This window comes from Cnephaeus nilssonii (assembly GCF_951640355.1).
Source record: "Cnephaeus nilssonii genome assembly, chromosome: 16".
Classification (NCBI taxonomy): domain Eukaryota; kingdom Metazoa; phylum Chordata; class Mammalia; order Chiroptera; family Vespertilionidae; genus Cnephaeus; species Cnephaeus nilssonii.
Genome location: NC_137087.1, coordinates 53,596,784 through 53,619,531, shown reverse-complemented (window position 1 = coordinate 53,619,531; position 22,748 = coordinate 53,596,784). Strand labels below are relative to the sequence as shown.

Here is a 22,748-nt window from a genome sequence, read left to right as displayed (position 1 = left end):
CCAGTGGCTAAGGAAGTTCAGTCTTAAGTAAGACTCAAGAAGTTGGGGGCGGGCAGAGTTACTACCTTGGCATGACTATCTTGATGCCAACTAGGTACTTTCAGAAGCAAAGACAGGATTGCTGGCTCAAAGTCATGCCCAAATGCCCTTTCCTTATGTTGAGCCAAAGGAACTTGACCCCGCGCACACTGTCCAGACACCTGCCTGGTTTAAAGGGATATGGAATTGGGGTAGGGACAATAATTTGCCATCTCTCTAGGTATTGTAGAAGATCTAAAATAGCATAAGAAGTTGTCTCTGCCTTTCATAAACTTGCATTGAAACCAAGAAAAAATCACAATGGCAGTATAAGGTACAGGACAATGTATATTAAATATGAGTTGGATGTCAGTAGTTGTTCTGAGCCCTGAGGAATCGAAGCTGGGGAACTGGAGGAAGCTGTCAGTTTCATCAGGAGGTCAAACTTGAGTGCAGCCAGGGAGGCTGGGTGGGGTAGGCACCGGCAGGAGGTGAGAGGAGGTGTCCGTCCGGCAGGGGGTGGCAGGGCAAGTTGATTGGAGCAAAGCACTGGCGGGGTGTTCAGGAAGAGTGACATGAACATTTGGAAGATGCGGGGCCTCATGTGCAAGGTCAAAGCGTTTGGCAGAGCAGAGCAGAGGAACCACCTGATAACGTGGTCTCTTAGGAGATGTGCAGGGGAGGCTGGGCAGGAGAGGAACTGGAGGTAAAGAGCCCGCGAGCAGGGTTAATAGACACTGTGCTCTCTGCTTTCTGTGGTTGCTGATGGAAAGAGCACTGCATCTGTGCCTTCATCTGTTTCCTCTCGGTTCAGCTTATTGACACACATGTAGCTGTCACTGAGGCTGCCTCCTGGGAGCCTGGACGTTCATAACAGGCAAAGACGCATGACACAGATCTTTCTGGGGACCGAAAAGGGAAGGGGGTTGGAGAGAAGATAGATCTGAATAATATATACCAATGGATCCCCTAGCTGGTTTGCCTCAATGGATAGACAGTTGGCCTGCGACTGAAGGGTCATGGGTTCGATTCTAGTCAAGGGCACATACCCCAGTTGCCCAGCCCTGGTCGAGGCACGTGTGGGAGTCAACCACATCGATGTTTTTCTCTCTCTGTCTCTCCCTCTCCCTTCCATTCTCTCTAAACCTCAATGGAAAGATATCCTCAAGTGAGTATTATCAAAAACAAACAAACAAAAACCCAAATTATACCTCTGGACCCAAAATTCCAACATGTGGCCTAGTTTGAGATAAGTTTGCCTGGGGTAAGCAAGGCCCTATGAACACGGACAGCTCTTATTTCTCCCTGTGCACGTCGGCAGCCCTTGTACCTGGTACTTCTGGCTACTGAAGTAATCTGTGCCAGCATGGAAGACGTTAATACCTGTTGTTGTGTTATGGGCCAAATCTTAGAAGGCAAAAAAAAAAAAAAAAAGGACATTGATATCATTCTGGGTGATCTCTTTGTTGTTTTAGCTGGTTATAATTAATACTGTTTGCACATGAAGTGTTACTAGTGTTAAAAACAAGCTTAGTACGTAGTCAAAGATTTTGTTGATAAAAGAGATGCCAAAATGATTCCCTTCCAACCAATTCTCTTCACTTGTTGTTGTAAATTCAGACTCTGAATTAAATACAGCCCTTGCGTTGGGGCCCCCCTTTTGCCATCTGGTTGGGCTTCTCAGTATCTTCTTTCCCAGGAATGGTCATTGATTTTTATGGGCATTTAGAAGTTCATGTGAAAAACCATTTCGATATGTTTTTTGAGGGTTAGTATTAGCTTCCAGGCTGATACATGAGCAAATAGTTATTTCTGGTGGGAAGCTGCCCCCTCACGTTATTGTTTACGCGTCTCTGTTCAGCTATTTTGAGCTCTGGGCTGCAGGGTGTGGCTCTGTTGAGCTTCAGTGCCTGATGCTTTCAAACAGAGTGCCCTGGGCTTCAGACCAAAGACTGACTCAGGGAGACCCCACACACAGTGGCATTTTTGGTGGTTTGGGAAGGCTCGATGTGAAAGTCTACCTCAGTATTTTCTATGAAAAAAGGGTTTAAGGAAATAAGTAGAATACCATCTCGGATGAAATAAAAAATTATTTTAAAATTGAGTTGGAGTAGAGGATGGAGGAAGAGGATGGGAAGTCTTTGGTAATCACAGGACCGATCCGCCAGGGCGTGTTTCAGAGTTCCATGCCCTGCGTCTGTCCCACCCCCAGCTCCCGTGCATGGGGCGGGGAGGAGGCAGGGACGGTGCTGGCGCAGGCAGGTGGGTCAAGTAGCACTTCTGGAGCACCTGGCCCTTATCGCTGGAAACAGCAGGTGTAACACAGGTCCCAGCCCTGCAGCCTCTCCTTCCCTGAGCAGGTTCAGAAGGACTCCCTTCGCCCTGTGATGGGCTAACCAGCCGGCACTGGCTCTAGGAAAGGGAAGAGAGGACCTGCCTACGACTCCTGGCCCCCAATTAAAATTCTTGTGCTGCTCAAAACTAAATGGAACACATTGATCGCGGTTGTGTCCTGTCCCTTCCTCTCTTGGTGGTATGAATTGGTGAAAACACAAATGAGCGTGGCCGCCCAGCAAAGGCGTTCAGTCTACTGATATCAATGAAGGAAATGCCTTTTGCCTTTTACCCCCAGCCTGCCTTTGGGCAGCGTTTTAAGTATTTCCTGTTCTCCTAAACATGGATTCGTTGAAACATTAAATGTTAACTGCGGCTTTTAGAAGTTTGACGAGATCGTTGCTACCGAGGCCCTGTTCACGCCACGGAAATCATGTTCTGCTTTCATCCTTATTTGACACCTCTGTATGTTGTTCCTTGGTATTTTTACAACACAGGCAGCTCCTATTATTGTTCCTTTAAGATTTAAAAATTTAAAATGTGCCTGTTACAAAATCACAACTTCGACATCAAAGTGCTTAGATGTACGTATGCCTACTTCACTAGTTAATAGTGTTCAGTAAGTTCATTCAAGACCTTAACATCTTCAAGGCAGATGGCTGTTGTAGCCACACCTTAGTGACGGCAAAGCAGCAGGATTCAGAGGGGCCTTGAGTGGTGCACATGCTTGAAATGATTGGTCACTGAGAAGGAAGCAATTCATCTCCTTCACTGGCAGATATACATAATTTTTAACGAAAGGGATCTATGCTTTCCCCCAGGGCGTATGTTAATTTTCAACTAAAGCAAAGACAAGTGGAGCACCCCAAGTTCAAGATCTAAATAGTTTTAAAAATCTAAAACTCTACTGAAGTTTGATCTTACTCATTGAGATTTCTTGATCACTTGGATGTGAAAGTTTTGCTTGGTGCAAAAGTATTTTTGAAAGCACTTTTAGAAAGTTAAAAGTGTTTGCTAGGCTGTTAATATAAAACCGACCAAAACTTTAAAAAAAAAAAAAAGTGGGTGATTGGAGGAGAGAATAAAGGGAATTAATAGTAGTTCAAATGCATTGTTTTTTTTTCACTTCCCATGACTTTGAGAAGTAAGAAAGTTTGGAAGAGCAAATGATGCCACTGAAGGTTGGAATCCAGGGGAACCCGTCAAGTTTGAGGCTCAATTCAACTTATCTCAAAAATTGCTCCCAGTGTTACCTTAGGCACCGTGGTTGAAGGATCAAAAGAAGCAAAGATGAAGACGTTTGCCCATAAAGTGCTTTCTCACCCTGCGGGAAAATAAGATATGTACATAGAAGAATATTGAAGAAAAATCTCTGAGATAGTCTATAACTCCCTTCCCCCACCACCCCCCCACCGCCCCCCGGCCCCCCGCCCAAGATTGTGTTTGAAGGAATTTGCAGTCAGGATGAGGTTAGTCCATATTTGTGCTCCCTCAACCCACAGGACCCATTTGGTAAGGATGGAGCAGGTGTGAGAACAGCGGGGACCCTGGCAGGTTAGAGGAGGCAGCAGGTGGTGCATGCGCTGTTTTCCAGGTCATGTGATCACAGTAGTATTTATAGGGTGGTCATTCTTAGGCGTGATGGACTTAGGCTGTCATCTTGGGTTACTTGATTGTAAATTGCTGTGGAGTGTTGATCTAAACAAAGGCTGATGAATCCCCAGGGGACAGCTTGCTTGTAGGCTCTACGTCACCCTGACTATCTTTAATCGTCTGCAGTTAGAGAAGTCTGCTAACTGAGGATGGGGGGGTAGTTAGCTCTGTCAGAATGTCCCTATAGTCAGCACGAGTTCATCTAGGTGCGTTCATGAGTCATGGGACGTAGTCCGAGGAACCCTGGAATAGTTCTGGTGGGCAAGCAATTTAGTGATTGAACTCACCTCCTTCATCCCCCAACGGAGTGCCCATTAGCTGCTTGCAGGAATAACCAAGAAGCATCCTGGGTTCTTGGCCTAAGGCCCTTGATTGTACAGGCATCACGCAACCTTGGGAATCGGGGGGTTAAGATTGGAGGTTTCCAGCTTTGGCTGTAGCTTCCCAGTCCTTCAGCAGTGGACCCCTTCACTCTCGGGGCCGCCTGAGGCTTTGGTTTTGGACAAGTTACCGTGGCCTTCTCTGGTCTTGTCTGAACATGGACACCAGGCCCCAGCCCCTGGCATCCCAGGACCTGCTTCTTTGCCCGTCTCCATAACCCACAGCTGCAGTGCTGAAAGAAGACACCAGGATCCACACAGCGGAGCATCCTCTTTTGCATGCATTAAGGTCCCGAATGATTGTTTTCTCTTGGGCTAGTACCCTTCTCTTTCCTCTTCTGCCTGTTCATTTTTATCTCTCGCTCTATAATACACAAATGATTGGCTTTTCCTATTTGCTGCACAAAGAGAAAATTAACCGTCTGAATTTTCCATAGCTATGAGAAAGTATTTCCAGAGTGTGAAAAAATAGACATTGGACATTTCAGCTACTGCTTTTCATAGAGTGGGAATTTATTACTCAGCTCAGTTACAATCTTGGCTCAAACAAAGCAGTTGTGTGGGCAAGCAGTAGGTACCTTTCCTAAGTGGCATTGCCAGGGACAGCTTGGTTCATATTTGAGACACCATGAACTAAGAGTATCGTTCCATCTAAGACCGTTTGATTATCTCTGAATCTTAGACATACCACAGAAGTCATTGAGACCCGGCCAGTGGGGTGTACTGGTATGAGATATTGCATCGCTCCCAAAGGATAGGAAACTAAAGGGGAGGGAGGCAAGAGGGAGATCAGAGCCCAACAATAAATAGCTCTTTGTACCAGTCCCCTCCCCTAAGCCCAAACCACTGAGATCATAGAGTAAGTGAACAGCATGCAGAGGGCAACTGCCCCAGCAGCTGGACAGACAGAATGACCGGATGTGAACTTGTCTTTCCACAGTGTGTGGCTGTGACCTGGCCCAAGGTGGCTTCTTCATAAAGAACGGGGAGTACCTCTGCACCCTGGACTACCAGAGGATGTATGGGACACGCTGCCATGGCTGTGGGGAGTTCGTGGAAGGAGAGGTGGTGACTGCCCTGGGCAAGACCTACCACCCCAACTGCTTCGCGTGTACCATCTGCAAGTAAGTGGGGGCTTCCCGGCAAAGCGCCGGGCTCTGCTGCCAATGCTTGGGATGGCCCCCTGGAGTCTTGAATTGTGCTTAGTCTTAAAATATTCTTTTTTTCTGAGGTGTCCTTAGATTCCTTTATCTTTCTACTGTATGAGCAGTCTTGGTCATAAAGTAATTTATGGTGTCTTCTGCTAAATAATATGACTCATATTGAGTGGCTTGATACCAAGTCTGAAAGTAGCTCTAGGTCTCAAAAGATTCTGAGCAATGAAACATTGGGAGGAAATGACATAATTGATTAGAAAAATAAAACTTCTTTGGAAGTAGAAGTTCTTGTGTGTGCGTGTGCACGTGTGCATGTGCGTGCGTGCGTGCGTGTGTGTGTGTGTGTGTGTGTGTGTGTTTAAAGTAGTCTCATTTACTCTAGAGCAAGAGTGGGCAAACTATGCTCCAAATTAGACCTAATACCTGTTTTTGTAAATAAAGTTTTATTGGGACACAGCCACGCCCATTTGTTGATGAATCGTGTATGGCTGCTCTCAAGCTACAGTGACAGAGTTGAGTAGTTGTGACAAAAATCATATGATCCACCAAGTACAAAAAAATATCTATGAGCTGGTAGGAGAAAAGTTTGCCAATCCCTGCTCCTGGTCATCTATCATCGACAACGTAAATCTTAACTTCACTTGATTAAAACGATCAGTCAGAGAGAAGGAAGCTGAAGTGTGGGTGGGGAAACGTGCTTTTATTGTTTTGCTGTGAGTGCTACACGTTAGAGAACGTAAGTTGGGTCTGACTCCTATAATCAGGAGGTTCTGAGTCGGTGGGCATCACCTGCACCTGCCTGTCACCTGGCCTCCCCAGCTGATCCAGCCAGGCCAGTCGCTGGACCTCTCTGGGCCTTCTCTGGACAATGGAAAGGAACACTGCACCCGAGAGGAGAGGAGACCACAACTCAGCATTTCTAGAACTTGGGGGCAGAGCATTTAACACTCTCCTCGGTGACTGGCACCAAGCCACGGGTGGCGTGGGCTTAAGTCCGAATGTACTCCCTGTGTGTGCATTACAGTTCATACCACTGTGAGGCAGCCCAAGGGCGACGTCAGGAGGGATGGCAGTTGTGAAAGCAAAACTCATGTCCAGGAGCTTGACTTTGTCCTTAAGTAATCGCTCTGACTCAGGTGTGCAGGGCTGTTTTGCTTGTGAGCTTCCCATCTCCAATCGAGACAATCACACATTTGAAAACCCATGTTGATGAGGATAATTGGCACATTGGCCTAGTGCAGTGGTCGGCAAACCACAGCTCGCGAGCCACATGTGACTCTTTGGCCCCTTGAATGTGGCTCTTCCACAAAATACCACGGCCTAGGCAAGTCTATTTTGAAGAAGTGGCGTTAGAAGAAGTTTAAGTTTAAAAAATTTGGCTCTCAAAAGAAATTTCAATCATTGTACTGTTGATATTTGGCTCTGTTGACTAATGAGTTTGCCGACCACTGCAAGTAAGTAGGCATGGAAACTGTATGGCTATTCATGAATGATTTTGTCAAAATGCTATCTGCCTGGAGAAGAAACTGATACCATATATGCAGAAGGCAGTATTTTTGCAAAATGTGCTGTTATTGATGAATGCCTCACGGGAAAGGGTATTCTCTTTCTGAAAAGAAACTAATAGTAATTTCTAAACAGATATTTATGGCATTGTCATATTTCTCCACCAGAGGCTGGGTCCCACCCAGCACCATGATCCATTCCCATCACCCATTCAGACGTCTAGGACAAAGTCTAATTCAGCAGCATTTATCACAAAGGTCCGTCTTGGGAGCTGAAAGAGTTAACACGCCTGACCTGTGACCAACTCTCTTGGGGAGGGGCCTTAAGCCTGACTAGGAATTCATGGCATTTGAAATGTTTCTTCATGAAGGGTTTTCCATTTGGAAAATTTTACTGTGTGCGCCCTGCTAAGCAACTTGTTGGGACATCCCCCCGCTAGTGAGCAGAGGTGACTCATTCATTCCCTTTACTGTCTGGATGCCATAGACACAGCGCACTCTCCCTTCTCAGATTGAGGCACGTTTGTTTGTTTGGGCCGTGTCCAGCTGGCCGGCTTGGTTAAGATGGCATTTCAGACATTTGGGCTGGTGCTCCTCCAAGAAAGGAATTGGCACCGGAGGGCAGCAGGCAGAAGGAGTAAGGAGCAGGAGTGAAATCGCTGGGATAACCTGCAGAGCAATGTCCTTCTGTCTCCAGGCGCCCGTTTCCACCCGGAGACCGCGTCACGTTCAACGGGAGAGACTGCCTCTGTCAACTCTGTGCCCAGCCGATGGCGTCCAGCCCCAAAGAAGCCTCCTGCTCCGGCAGTAAGTGTCCCAGCCCCCGTTGGCATGGGTTCCTCGTGGTTCAAAGGTAGCTCAGGCGGGTGCCTTACTTTTAGTGAAAACTTAGCTGGGGCCGAGAGTAATACTGTCTAAGGCATTTTCACTTGTAAAACAGGAAGCTTTGATTACAACCCATGCAATGAAGAGCGACTCCTTTATTGCAAAAAGACATACATAGAATTGGGCATTAAATTGTGCCTTTTGACAGTAAATGAGGGACAGGGAGTTATAAAACTTCACATTGGCAATGCCATCTCGAGTCGCAGAGGTGGAGATGGGGGAGCATTTGGTGGTGATATAATTGATGTCTCTGTGCCTTAAACAACTATCTCCTGTGCCTAGAGCAAATGAGATGCTTTATACTGACCCTTAAATATTCTTTATTCACCGGGAGGGGTTCTGACATTTGGCCATTGGATGATGGATAATTTGCTGGGTACCTGTGATGTGTATTGTGCCCACTGGTGACAGAGGTGTGAACAGAACAAAGTCAGCATCCTCTAAAAGCTTGCTTTCTGGTGGCAGCAGGTAGACAATAAATGCATATGGCACACAAAAATACCTAATGTGAAGAAATTGAAAGTAGAAGAGAAAGGCTAACGGGCTGCACCAATATGGGTCAATCGGGGGACAGCTCTCTTAAAGGGTGACACCAAGGAGAGAGCTGAAAAAAGTGGGAACAAGTTAGGTGCTGGAATCTGTAATTCTTTAGGACAAGGGCTTGTCTGGCCTGTGAGAATCCCAAGAAAACCACCCTCCCCCAAATAAAAACAGTGGCCAATTGCACGATTCCTTCTGGTAAATAACAGTGAGTAGGCGAGTGAACCTTTGAGATGTATTCTGAACTCTGGGCTCCAGACAAGGAAGCTCTACCACCATCTCTCTCCTGGGGCGTGAGGACGTGGGCCAGAGGTCAGCCTTGGTTTCGGTGGATTTCGCCAGTCCTTGGGAGACCTGGGAAAAAAACGCCTTTATGCCTTGCTGGTCTCAGCACAAAAGAATGAGATCGGCTACTTCTCCTCGGGAGGAAGGCTATGCCGTTCATAACAGCGATTCCAAATCTTCCTGTCCACGGAGAAGAATCCTGATGCCTGTTAAAAAGAAGAATGTTCTGGCCAAGGCATTTGCATAGAAATTGGATTTTGACCATTGGGAGGGAAGAAGAAAATAAGGGTTAGTGCATCTTACTCAACAAGACGGGGTCCTTCGCAGGAGGATGTCTATGCCCTGCGGAGGAACACTAGCAGCCTGGGTGGAGCAATGGCTACAGAGCAGCGCAGGCCTAGACCCCTAGTGGGATTCTGAGTCCTTCCCTGTCCTTACCTGCTCTATCCCAAGCAGGTCACCGGGAAGGTGACCTGGGGTGAGAATAGTCACCCACGGAGTGGGAGGGCATGCTTTGAAAGAACATTACCAACACGTTGGAAGGATTCTTCAGACTCTTTAAGAAAAAGGATTTCAAAGAACTTGTATGCATATGTGCTTAACTCATGGACACCAGACAATAGGGTGGTGAAGGCCTAGGGTGGGGTGTGGGAGGGGAGCTACAAAATGTGGGAACAAGTTATGTTGGGGAATTTGTAGAAGGGCTGTGTACTTTCTACCTGCCACAGCTGCCTCCCTGCTATAGCAAGATTGGGGAAAACGGGGGTGGGGAGGATATATGTAATACTTTCAACAATAAAGGTTTTTTTAAAGGATTTTGTGAGTCCCAGGATAGGATGACAGCTGAGAAAGAGCATCATGTCCATGGGCCTATAATAGGAACGGCTGTGTCCTCACATTCTGTGGAGTCCTTTAGTCCAACTATCGTTCTTGATAGGTGGGGAAACTGAGGCTCGCAGGCATACCCACACTACCCACTAAAAGGTCGGAGTAGAGGCAGGTCTTTGGGTTCCTGGTCTGGAGCTCTCCCTCTCTTGTTTCATCTGACATTCCTCATGGTTTGGATTGAGAAATAAAAGTGGGATATTTTTAAAGGCTTCCAGTCCCCTCCATCCATGCAATTCGGGATCCTGTGTCCTAGTCACAGTTCTACCAAAATGCTTATTCCAATGTTTATTAAAGTTTGTGTGGTTGTTTTTTTTTTTTTGCTTTATCCCTTTTCTCTATTTTTATATGACATACATGTTATGTACATGAAAAAAGGAATAAAGCCCAACTTGTGTGGCTCAGTGGTTGGTGCTCACGATTGGATTCCTGGTCAGGGCACATGCCCGGGTTGCAGGCTCCATTCCCAGTGTGAGGCATGCAGTAGGCAGCCGATCAATGATTCTCTCTCATCATTGATGTTTCTATCTTTCTCTCCCTCTCCCTTCCTCTCTGAAATCAATATATATATATATATATATATATATATATATTAAAAGGAATAAAAATTTTAAGTATAAGAATGTATCCTACTCAAATTCATCACATCTCTAATGGCAGATATAATAATTGTTGCTTATGTGCAAATTGTTAGAACAAATCATATTTTTTCCCTTCCTTGCACATGGATGAAATCTCAATTTTGTGAAACTGCTTTGATCGGTTCATTGTTATTTTTCCACAAGTCCTTGTCTGTTTAGGTAAGTACTCAAGTAGCATTTATGAGGCATGTGGGCATGGGTGTCTGCCAAAAAGAGAGCTTTTATATATGGTTACACACATGCACAATACGCAGACGAGGCAGGCACGTGGATACTAGTGCAAGGGAGTTTTCAGCAAGTTTCTGAAATTTACTGGGGCGTGATTAGAAAATACTGGTTGTTATTTGTAACTAGAGGCCCAGTGCATGAAATTCGTGCACGGGTAGGGTCCCTAGGCCTGGCCTGCGATCAGGGCCGATTGGGGTCTTCCTCCCCCTGGCTGCCTTTGTTCCACACCGCTCCCTGGTGGTCAGCCCACGTAATAGCGAGCAGTCGAACTCCCGAGGGGACAATTTGCATATTAGCCTTTTATTATATAGGATTCTTGAAAAATTGCCTTGTACTTTAAAACCATCCTGAGGTCCCTTTGAGTCTTATTTTTTTTCTTTTCATTTTTAAATTGGCAAAGCTTCCTACATAAAATCAAACTGAAACTCTCTCTTGATAACGTTCACAGAATCGATGAAACGTATCAGAGAGCCAAGGTCCTCTTTTTCCTCTGAAATGTTCTTTGAAAAATGCGTTTGCTCTTCTGAACCGCAATTTTATTTCACATACCGTGGCTGGTTTTCTGTAGTCACCGAGTAGCAGGTGAAGACAGCGTGAGAGGCAGAGAGGAAGCGAAGCGTGGCCGACAGAAGCCGTCGTTGAAATCCAAAATGGTCTCAGCTGGAGCTTCCTAGGTAGAAGTGCACTTTCAGTTTCTCCTGCTCTTCTAACCTTTCTATCTGTTTTATTTTCCTTATCAAACATCCACATAGCACTCACTATGTATCAGGCACTGTGTAACTGGTCTACAAATCTTCATTTAATCCTCATCACCACCCTGTGAAAACTATCCCCTTTTCACAGATGGAGAGACAAAGGGTCACAGAGGTTAAATGATGTGCACAAGATCACACGGACATTAAGTGGTGGGGCCGGGACACCGACCCCAGCCGTCTGGCGCCAGAGGCCATTACCATCCCTGGTATTGATTTGACCATGTAGGTAGCGCGCTCTGATTTTCAAAGCTGGGGGTTGTGGAGCCTCGGAGCGGTGACCTGACTTGTCTGCAAATGACCCACGTGTCCTTCCTGCAGGGCTGTGCATTCTTTACTTGCACCGCTGCCTCCCGCTATAGCAAGACTGGATGAATGGAAACCATCAGGAAGTTATTCATAGAAACAAACAACTTCAATTATGGATTATTGCCCCTGGATTAATTAAAACTTGCTGCATCTAGTCTAATGCAATTTGAATTCAATAAGCAATAACCATTTTATAATACGGAGATGATAGTTATCTCAAAGGGTTGTGACGAGCATTAATTAGATTGCTTTTACTATCAATAACAAAATCAATTGCTTATGTCTAGCTGATCCATACTTTAGAAATAAAACGTATGCCCTGGAGACATTATATTCTACCAGAAGAATACACACTCTTCTCTAAAGCTTATTCAACTCCTTTCTCCATGAATTCACCTATAAGGGCAGGACTGGAACCCAGGGGTTAAGGAGATGGGTGCTGGGGAGTCTGTGTGTGACAACCTAGGGCGTGGGGAATAGGGCTTGGATTGTCCTTTCCTACGCTGCTCCTGTCTATTTCGGGCACCTGAGCACGAGTGGGCTGCTGTCTACAATCACCCTTTCCACTTCAAAGGGTGTCGGACTAGTGTCTGATGGCATGTGGGTTGGGTGGATTGGCGTGGGGAACACCCACACACGAATACATCCAAACCCATCTTCCTCTCTCTCCCCGTTCTGTACAGCACTGTCATTATTCTGACTCACTGGAACTCTTACAGGTATTAGGACAAATGCTCCACTTGGTCTGAGTTTAAGTTATTTTTATTGATTTTTTTAGAGAGGGAGAGGGATAGAGACATAGAAACATTGATGAGAGAGAAACATCATCAATTGGCTGCCTCCTGCACGCCTCCTACTGGGGATCGAGCCCACAACCTGGGCATGTGCCCTGACTGGGAATTGAACCAGTGACCTCTTGGTTCATGGGTCATTGTTCAACCAATGGGCCACACTGGCCAGAGTGTCATCTTTTTTGTAAGCTTTTTCTCCTGTATCATAAAAGGGAAAGTGGTTATTACTTTAGATAAGTTTATTGGTGACAGAATCACATGTTTATTTTTTTAAAGGAGCAATGTCAGGGAATTTATTTCCCTACCTCTGAGTGTGAGATTAAAGGGAGGCCTCGCCTCTCTGGGCACTTAGGGTGCCAGCCCCTGGCGTGGCAGTTCCGATATTGCTGTACTGGGTAAGAGTGGGGTTTAGGATTTACATAGTAGGCAGAGGTTTACTGCAAACAGACAAGGTATGTTGCAAAAAGGAACATTTATATTCAGATATTTCAGATTGAAATCTATAACAACTGTGAGTCAGACATAAAGATCCCAGAGTGACACAGCGCATGGGTGATCTCAGAAGTGTTCTCAGTGGACGGAGAGTTAATGGCATTTTGTTATTTGCTATTTTTGTTTCACCAGATATGCCTCTTACGTATTGAGACCCACACCTTCTAAACACTTACCAGTAAAACTAGAATGTTAATGATTGGAACAGCGGTCGGTCCCCAGTGTATTTTTAATTTTTCAGTGGCAGTAAAGATGTAGCTATTCAAAGGACTGCTGTGTATACATTTCTATATCTATAAAAACCTAAGCGACTGTTATGACTGGTCGACCAAATGACCAGTCGACCAGTCGCTATGACGTACACTGACCACCAGGGGGCAGATGCTCAATGCAGGAGCTGCCCCCTGGTGGTCAGTGCGCTCCCACAGCAAACCTCCCACAGCTGGCCAACCTCCCATGGTCCCTCCCCTCTGCCCGGCCAGCCCTGATCGGCCCTGATCGGGGACTGGTTGAGAAGGCCCGATCAGCTCCGATTGCCGGCCAGGCCAAGGGACTCCACCCAGGCAGGAATTCATGCACCGGGCCTCTAGTAGTTGTATATTCCTATAGAATTATCCCAGGAAGATACTGAGACATTTCTATTAGTACTTGTCTCTAGCAGGGAGGAAGGGAGTGGCTAGGAGATAAGAAGGAAAGGAAATTATTTTTTACTGTACAAAAAAAATTTTTAACCATGTGTATGTATGACTTATTTAAAACCAAAACAACGTACTTAAAAAATAACAATGTTATAAAATAAAATAAAAGACTCATTCATTACAGACTGGATTTTCATGGCTGTTTGCCCTTGCTATGACCGTCAGCCGAATATGTATGAAGTGGCTGGTCACATGGTAAAAGTACCAAAACTGACATTCTGCCCTTCTTTTCTTCTTCCTGTCTTTGGAATAGAGCGAAGGAGCTGATGTTTGCTAATGACTGCTGAATCTGAAAAACTGACGTAGGATTCAAGCATGATTTCCTCTCTGGCAAGAGCCCATGCCCACTGGGTGATCATAGCCAGTTAAAGATTAATTGTGAAACTCTTCACCCGGTTAAAGTTTACAAGAAAATTGGGGAATTCAGTGCAAGACAAACCTTCCTACAGTTACGATTTTTTCCCTTTTTATTGAATTTATTAGGGTGACACTGGTTAACAATATACAGATTTCAGGTGCACAATTCCACAACACATCATCTGTACACCATGTCGTGTGTTCTCCATCCAAATCACGTCTCCATCTGTCACCACTTATTTCCGCTTTACCTTCCTCCACCTCCCTCCTCAATTTGTCTTGAGGTAAAGTTCACATAACAAAATTAACCCCTTTAAAGTGAACATTTTAGTACTTTCACAATGTTATACAACCACCATCTCTGTCTAGTTCTAGGCTGTTTAAGAGGTTCGTTTTTCATCCCCCAAAAAGAAGGCCCATGCCCACTAAACATTTACCTCCCCCCCAATCCCTCCTTCTCCCAGCCTGGGCAACTACCAACCTGCTTTCTGTCTCTGTTACCTATTCTGGATATGTCGTGAATGTAAATGTGCATATGCGGCCTTTTGTTTCTGGCATCTTCTACTTATCATAATGATTTCAGGGTTCATCCAGGCTGAGGCGTTTATCAGTACTTCATTCTCTTTAAGGTTGAGTGATATTCCATTGTGTGGATAGACCACAATTTCTTTACCCATTCATCTGTTAACGGACACTTCGCTCATGTCCCCCATGTGGCTGTTGCGAATCGTGCTTCAGTGAACGTGCTTGTACAAGGGTTTGTTGGAGTCTGTTTTGGGGGTCTTGGTCCAGCTTCAAGAAGGGTTCGCGAAGGACTGTCTCAAATCTTGAAAGCAGTGGCTGCCAAGTTTCTGAACTCCCTGAGAGCTGTCAGGCTTGTGTCCACCAGGATTTGCAGTGTGGAGGGTTATGGCATGGGCACCACTGAATGCCCCAGGTGACTGCAGGTGGCAGCCCTCATCAGGGGCACCTGTCTTTCTTCCTCCCGTGTCTGCTCGTTCTCCCACTCTTCCTTTTCTTTATGCCCCTTTGCCACCTGGCCATCCACCGAGTAGAGGGCCACTAGCGCACAGCCTATTGGTGGAAGTCTGACGCCACACGTCCCAAACCCTGTCCAGAAATGGATCAGGAGTACTCAGGGCTCAGGCTCTGAGCTTAGGGCACATTAGTTCTGTCTTCCTGCCCTTTTGAGGGGTAGCTCGGGTCTCAAACAATGCTTGCAAGGCACGTCTGGACGACACATTGTAAGCATAAAGGAGAGCTGCTCAATCCCACAGAGAGGCATTGGTCCAGCCTCGTGCTGCATGAGTGGTCATTGGCCCCGTGGCAAGAAGGCCCTGCCCACTGAAGGTTCGGCTGGAACTTTTCACCCGTGCAGGCTGGAGATCGCTGTCTGTGAGGCTGCATCAGACCAGGGCCTTTGCTGAGAGCATCCCACGACTGGGTGAAGCTTGGCTCTGTGTTCATCGCTTCCCACCTTCCTCTTGCTGTACTGGTGGCATCTGTAGTCCAAAGAGAATCCTACTTTTAATCTCAGGACAAGCCCCGTGATGTTTGCATCATCAGAAATGATGCTGAGCAGCCACAATGGACAAAACAGACCGACAGTGCAGGGGACGAGCCCGAAAAGCAGTGATGCTCTGGGCCTGCCCTCCAGCTGCGCTTTTGAAATTGTTAGTTGACCCGGCGTGGCTCTGTGGTTGAGCGTCGACCTATGAACCAGGAGGTCAGGGTTCGATTCCCAGTCAGGGCACATGCCCGGGTTGTGGGCTTGATCGCCAGTGTGGGGCGTGCAGGAGGCAGTTCATCAATGATTCTCTCTCATCATTGATGTTTCTCTCTCTCCCTCTCCCTTCCTCTCTGAAATCAATAAAAAATATATTTAAGAAAAAAAGAATTTTGAAGTTGTGAGTGTACTTATTAAGATAATGTTTATTCTATACATTAGCCTCTTCTTTTAGTTCTGAAAACATGTGGGTGAACACATACAGTCACTCATACACACAGAGTTCCTTTGATAGGACTTTAAACCTGAAAATTAGAGCAGATGACAAAATAGTATTAATGTTTTATGGTAATATTTTTTATTTCCCATCAAAGATTCTCCATTGCATCCCGAGGAAATACAGGCAAGTTACTCTTTTTATTTGTTGGTCAGGGAAATGGAAGAGAGGCTGTTTAAGAGATTCGTTTGCAAGGCAGTAGATACTATCTTTAAGCAGATATTGAAGTTTTCAGCATCCTTTTTAAAGTATATGTTCCGCTCCATAAATGTATAGTCTCAATATGTGGCACTCTTACTGTGTATCAGGCACCCATATCGCTCACCCTGCTCCAAGCAGGCTCCCATTGGCCCATGGGAATCAGTTGCTGAGTTCAGCCCTGAGTGCTGAGGCCTGTTTGTGGGCCAGACAAAGCCATCCTCCACAGCTAATTAGATGAGCTTCTCAGGCTCTCAGTTCTAATGCTTTTGGGTTGGTACCAAGGCAATTGCTTTGATGCTCACCCCCATGCCTAGCAGCATTAGCCGTGGGATGCCTGCTTAATAACTTCATAATCAATTATGAAGAGAGGAAAGGCAAATAGTCTGGCTCCTTTTCATCTCCCACTCAGATCCTAGTCGTGAATATGGGAGAAAAACACACCAATCTGGTTAAAGAAGAGAGCTTCTTGACCTTGAGAATCCCTAGTACTCCTAGCAGAATTCTGAGAGTACTGGTTTAGGGATCAGAATTGGAAATCTCAAATGTGTAAATGGCCTATATTTATAAAATGATGAGCAAAGTAACTGAAATTCTGTAAGTATACAGGATGTCCACTCAACTGAAATTCTATAAATATATACACTCTTTAAATGGAGGGAAAAGCCCTAGCTGGTTTGGCTCAGTGGATAGATTGTCGGCCTGTGGACTGAAGGGTCCTGGGTTCGATTCTGGTCTAGGGCATATGCCCAGGCTGCGGGCTCGCGTGCAAGAGGTGGCCAATCAATGCTTCTCTCTGATCATTGGTGTTTCGCTCTCTCTCTTCCTCTCTTCCTCTCTGAAATTAATAAAATGTTTTTCAAAAAATTTTTAAAGAAGGAAAGACAGGATCTTTTGGTCACATATGGCATTAGAGAGGACTTGGGCAGTGGCTGCTGCCGGCGCCTTCGTCTGTCCTGGTGAGGGCTGATCACCTGTTGCTGCTGTGGCCCCTGAAAACTTGTTTGTTGTGCAGTATTTGTCTTCCAAAGACAAGAAGAACCTTCCTTAAAATAGCAGGTCAGAGGCTGCTCTGGCCACAGTGTTTCCATCGTGACCATCAGGACAGCAAAGGGAGCAGCTGACCTCAGCGGGGCCAGGGTGATGTGGAAAATCTGGTTCAAGGTTACAGACTCGGCAGCACATAAACCTTTTACTATAATCCTGGCCCATTCCCAGTGAGTTTGCAATATAAATTATTTATACCATGGAGACCCCTTTGCCAGAGAGTGGCGAATACATTGCGTCTGTGTGAAATGTTCTGACCCCCTCTACCCCCTTCTCAAAATATGTCTTGTGATGTCATACTGCTTTTTTGGCTAATAGCAGCATAGAATTTCAGAAGTTAAAAAAAGGACTTTTAAAAGCTAACTCTTGAAAAGTGCTTAGCCTAACACATTAGCAGTTTCACATTCCTTTTGCCCTCCACCTATCTTTTCTTTATCTTTCCTTTTTTCCCCTATCCTTTCTTATAGTGGCCTCATACCTGGATATTGGCCATGACGTGCCAAAAAAAAAAAGGGAAATAAATAAATAAATCTGTGGACTTATTTGTGTGCCTTGGTTTACAGTTTTGTTCCCAAATGGACTGTGGCCTTGCCCGGCCAGTGTGACTCAGTGGTTGAGCATCGATGCAGGAACCAAGAGGTCACCAGTTCCATTGCCGGTCAGGGCACATGCCCAGGCTGCGGGCTCGATCCCCAGTAGGGGGCGTGCAGGAGGCAGCTGATCAATGATATTTCTACCTCTCTATCACTCCTCTCCCTTCCTCTCTCTCTCTCTAAATATAGATATAAATTTAAAACTTTAAAAAATGGACTGTGGCCAGTCACTGCTTGTCAGCTCATACATGTCTGGTTTGGAACCTGACAATATTGAAGGGCCCAGATAAAGAAAGAAAACAACTTTCAACAATAACCCCTTGTTAGATCGATGTTCTTATCACTACTCACTGGTGTGGTCTTTTTGGTCAAGGAAAGGTTTTTAAAAAACCCAGATCCTTTATACCTTAAAGATGTTAAAACTCTAAGCCCACTCTTATAAAACATAAGGATTTTTTTTTTTAATCCAGGGGTTGCAAAGTGAAGGGCCTACAACAAAGGCCAGGCTGGTAACATAGGTGCATGCGGTCAGTTCAAGCGTGAGGACAGGTGGCGACAGACATCCAGACCCCAGGAAGCAATGGAAACCCAGCCTACCCGGAAGACCTGTCCCTTAGAAAGTGGGCAGCCACTGTGTGCCTCCGAGCAGTGCTTGCCGTGAAGGAATCCACGTGTCCGAGGGTAATCTGACGTGTTGAAGGCTGTGTTGAAGGCAGCTTGTCAACCCGGCAGAGTCTGACCCACGGCCAGGTCATGCTTCTCTGTGTCCCTTCTTTCTCTCGCTTTTGGACAGAGCAGCTTTCTCTAGCCTTCTGGCGTCACCATTTTATCACACGAGATAACGGGAAAGCCATGCCCTGGAGGAACTGTGGAGTGACAAGATACGATGTCATTAAATTCAGGACCTCAAGTTAGCCAAGCCGTGGAATTTACATTTGTTTTCTGCTTTCCTTAAAGCTCCCCGGAATGAGTCCTGGCCAGGCATAAAGTGCCTCTAGTTAACAGTCTATTAAAAGGACAGCACTTGAATCTTTTATAGGGTCTCCAAAGCCTTATTCCACTTTCTATTAATACCAACCTAACTCTGAAGTGATTTCGTTTCTATTTATTTTTCGTTCACGTGTATGGCTATGAACTCAGGTGCTCATCTTTGTCGGTGACAAATAGACTTTCTTTTTTTTTTTAACTTACAAAAAAAAAAAAGGATTTCGGGGAATGCTTGCATTTTCTGGAACTTACCTGGGCAACCATTTCAATACTGAAGCTTGATTATATGATTTATTTTTAATCTTTTAAGTTTTACAGGAAAGGAAGGAAATACTCTGAACTGGCTCAAAATCCCTGTGGACATTTTTAAACATCTCAGTATCTCAGCCGGCACCAATTGAACAAGGAAAGTCCCTCTCTGGTTCCTTTATGATTGCCATGATTTTCACGATAGTTCTCTGTTTAGATGGTTTTTACCCCCAAAGGAACCTCATGTTCAGGTTCCATCGCGGCAGTATTTGCCCATCGGCAGTGGAAGAGGCACTGACCGGGGAGGTGAGCCTGTGATTGGAGGTCTAACCCAGAGCAGCCTGGTGAGCTGCAGCGGCCTGGGTTCACGTGACCTGAGGACCGGAGCTGCCCGCTGTGCAGTTAACGGGACACTGCTTATCCGTGGCCTGTGCAAAGCCCGCGTCCACCCTGGGCCTCAGTCCCTGAGCATAACAGGGAGCCCGTACATCAGGTGGTCTTCAGGGTCCCTCTGGCTCTCGAGTGTCCTGTGATCTGTAAGAGGCAAGTAATCCGGCGTTTCAGGTGAGCGGGAGCCCTAAGTGGACTGAGGTCACAGAAGAGCAAGACCGCTCACAAGCTAAAAGCTGAGTAGCAACAACAATAACAGCGTTAATGTGATGATGGCGGTGATTGTGGAACCGGAGAAACCAAAATGCCTTTCCCAGAGGCTGACAGCGGACTGTAGTTATTTGTGAAGGGGGAAGAGGAAATGTAAGATTTATGGGGTTACAACCATGAGAGCCACAGGCACTGAGTGTTTACCGTGTGCCTGGCACTCTGCTCAGTGATTGCACATAGTCTCGCCAGCCCATTTTACAGATGAAGAAACTGAGGTCCAGTGGCTGCCTAGCTTGCCCCTGGTCCCTTAGTTCGATGTCAGAGCTGGAATTTGACTCCGGGTCTCTTTGCCTCCAAAGTCTTTATTCACTGTTAGTGTGTAGGATCGGTGCACAATTAGTGTATAGAATGGGTCAAAACAAGGAAGAATCTTATTTCTTCCTGTTGCTACAGTATTATCCTCTCTCCGAGCTCCCTTTACCCTTGATAATATCTTAGGTCAGTGGTCGGCAAACTGCGGCTCTGTTGACTAATGAGTTTGCCGACCACTGCGTAAGGCATTACCCTTACCCAGAAGTTTTGACTTCAGGTTAAAGACATTAGTACATTATTAAAATGTTTTTTAAGTGTTTTTCCCTAAGGCAGTAGTTGGCAACCTCATTAGTCAACAGAGCCGCAGTTTGCCGACCACTGTCTTAGGTGGATCCCGTAGCTTTCTAGTTACTTTTAGCTCTTAACAGTCTATCCTGGTTAAAAACTCGATTCTCACATCCGGTTCAGAGCTGCACCCTGTCCCCAGCTCAGGACCAACCCAAACTGGAGACCTGCAGTGAGGAGGGGGCACAGCCTCTTCTTTTACCCCTTCCTGTACCGCTTATGGGCCCTTTGGGTCCAGGCCAGGGGGAGAGGTTTCAACGAAGAAGGGGAACAGTGTTGTAAAGCTGGCATCGGCAGGCTCTTTCAGCTGACACTCTCTGGAGACATCTTTCAGGGGGTGGGTTTTGAATTCCTTGGCAAAAGCAAGCCGTTTCTGGCTACCTTGTTATAGCAAATCCCCTCCCCGCTTCCCAGCTCAGGCCCTGCTCCTTCCCGGTCTCCTCATTGCCACTTACTAATGAGGTCCCCAGCCCTGCCAGGCAGCTTTCTCTGGTGTGCATTCAGGATGCTCAGGCGTGGGTACCAGCCACAGCACGCACAGGCATCCCCAGTGAGCCAAACAGCGGACACCCACACCACTGCCACTCTGTCTTCTCCTTAGCCTGCCAGCAGGGGGCGCTCCAGCAGGCTTCCTGCCTTGCAGATTCCCAGATTCCACAGGCTCCAGACTTGCTGTTCCTGAAGGCTTCCAACTCCAGGACCCCCCAGTCCTTTCATCCCAAGAACCTAACACCAAGCTCCTCTGGGATCCCATAGCAGCCCTGGGCCTGAGCATCCCCCTTCGTAGACATCTTGGTAGGAGGCGGAAAGCCCGTCTCCTCTGCTCTCAGGGCCCTCTGATCCCTTCACAGCAGCGGGGAGGGGACACCTCACTCCCGCAGTGTGGACGGCTCCCTGCGGACTCTCCTCTATTCCTCTTTGAATTTCAGGCTCCAGAGGTAATAGGGGTTGAGAGCGGCAGGTAGACTCTGCTGTCCTGGTCCGTCTGGCAGGGGTGCCTACCACCCTACTTTGGCAGATGGACTGTGTATCACCATCTCCGGCTCTAAGTCCATAGCCCCACATTCCAAGACACTAGGAAAAGTCTTCCATGATCTGGTAGCTTTGATCCAGAATAGGGAATGAGATTTTTTCTCTGCATGGCGGTTTCCACCTTCATTTCGGAAGTAGGTGTGATGGCAGCACGCAGGCCTGGGCAGGTGGGATGAGTGGGAACTTGGTAACCACGCCGTCCCCTTTTCTAGAGTTCCGTGTCCTCCTTCTCCACAGAGGACAGCTTCATAGAACAAGACACCCCTCTGGCCCTCTCTCTGCCCCAAAGGGAAAGTCTAGGAGGGCCGACAGAACATAGGTATTCAGGCGTAAGTGCTGTCCAGCTGATGACAGCTTCCTGCCTGAGACCATTTGTCACGCACGTCCTTCAATTTAAATACCTTTGCAGCCCAGGTGTCCATGGCCCTATGTAAAACCAAACCAAACAAACAAATGATACGTTAAAGGAGCCAGGAGACTGGCAGGGTCCCTATGATCAGGGCCAGTTATCGCTTTTGAGCAAAATGATGGGAACACGGAGCCAGGTGCGGGCTCGGATGCCGGTTTAACTTGGCCGTGAGCAGCCGAGTCCCAGCTCTCCTCTTGGCTCCTGGTGTGGAGAATGAAAGGCTGGCAGCAGCTATGTGTTTAAGGCTGCGGCTGGATTTTTCTTCCCTCACATCTGGTGATGATTCGTCCTTGATAGGATACTGGCGAGTGGCTAGAGGGTTTGGTTTCCTCGTCGCTGCCCCATACTCACCTATTCCTGGCGTGGGCCGCCATTCCCGCACCAATCACCAGCTTTCTATATTTATCGGCAGCTGCTTCAGTGATGTGGAAACAATTTTCTCAACAGCTGAAAAGCATGCGGCTAGAGAGCAGGACGTGTTGTTCTTATAAAGAAGCCTCGTTGGAACGCGCGCGGAGGGGTGAACAGTCCAGCACGAATCTTGTCCCTGCATCTCCTCCCATGTCCCCCCATGACACCAGGCTTACGCGGAGAAGATGGTTGGTTTGGTCCAGAGAGGCATGCACGGGCAGCGCCTGAGCAACACCAGAATCCTTAGCATCAGCCGGAGCGGCCAGATTCTCCTTTGTAGGAGATGGTCTTGGCTGATTTGCTTGATTTCTGTCTTAAGGTTTGGGGTGCAGAGGCTCATCGCAGCCTCTTCTTTCAGCCCAGCCTTCTTCCCAGCCGCCTGGCTCTAGGCATTCAGCAACTTCTTCTCTGTAGCCATTCTGAAAATCAGCCACAGGAAATCTGCCCTCCATGGGACGCTGCAGGGCGCGGAGGATCTGAGAAGCACAGCACACCCCCTGTGAGCCGGAAGCTTCCAGACTGCCAGGCACTGGGACTAAATGACTGTGAAGTATGCACAGCACACAGCCCTCGCACAGTGCCTGGTTCATCGGCAGCCCTCAGTGCAGGATGGTCTGGGAGGTTGTTGTTGCTCTCAGGTGGGCTCAGAGCT

General features: G+C 46.8%; 1 protein-coding gene across 12 annotated transcripts in view; it reads left to right on the top strand.

Annotated features, from left to right (window-relative positions):
* Positions 1 to 22,748, top strand: part of ABLIM1 (actin binding LIM protein 1) — a 270,624-nt gene that overhangs the window by 160,589 nt on the left and 87,287 nt on the right. For all 12 annotated transcript variants that reach the window (XM_079794170.1, XM_079794168.1, XM_079794178.1 and 9 more), the window contains 2 exons: positions 5,326 to 5,509; positions 7,745 to 7,854. In XM_079794170.1, the coding sequence (XP_079650296.1) occupies positions 5,403 to 5,509; positions 7,745 to 7,854 (217 nt within the window). In that variant the 5' untranslated portion in view covers positions 5,326 to 5,402. The remainder of the gene's footprint in view (positions 1 to 5,325; positions 5,510 to 7,744; positions 7,855 to 22,748) is intronic.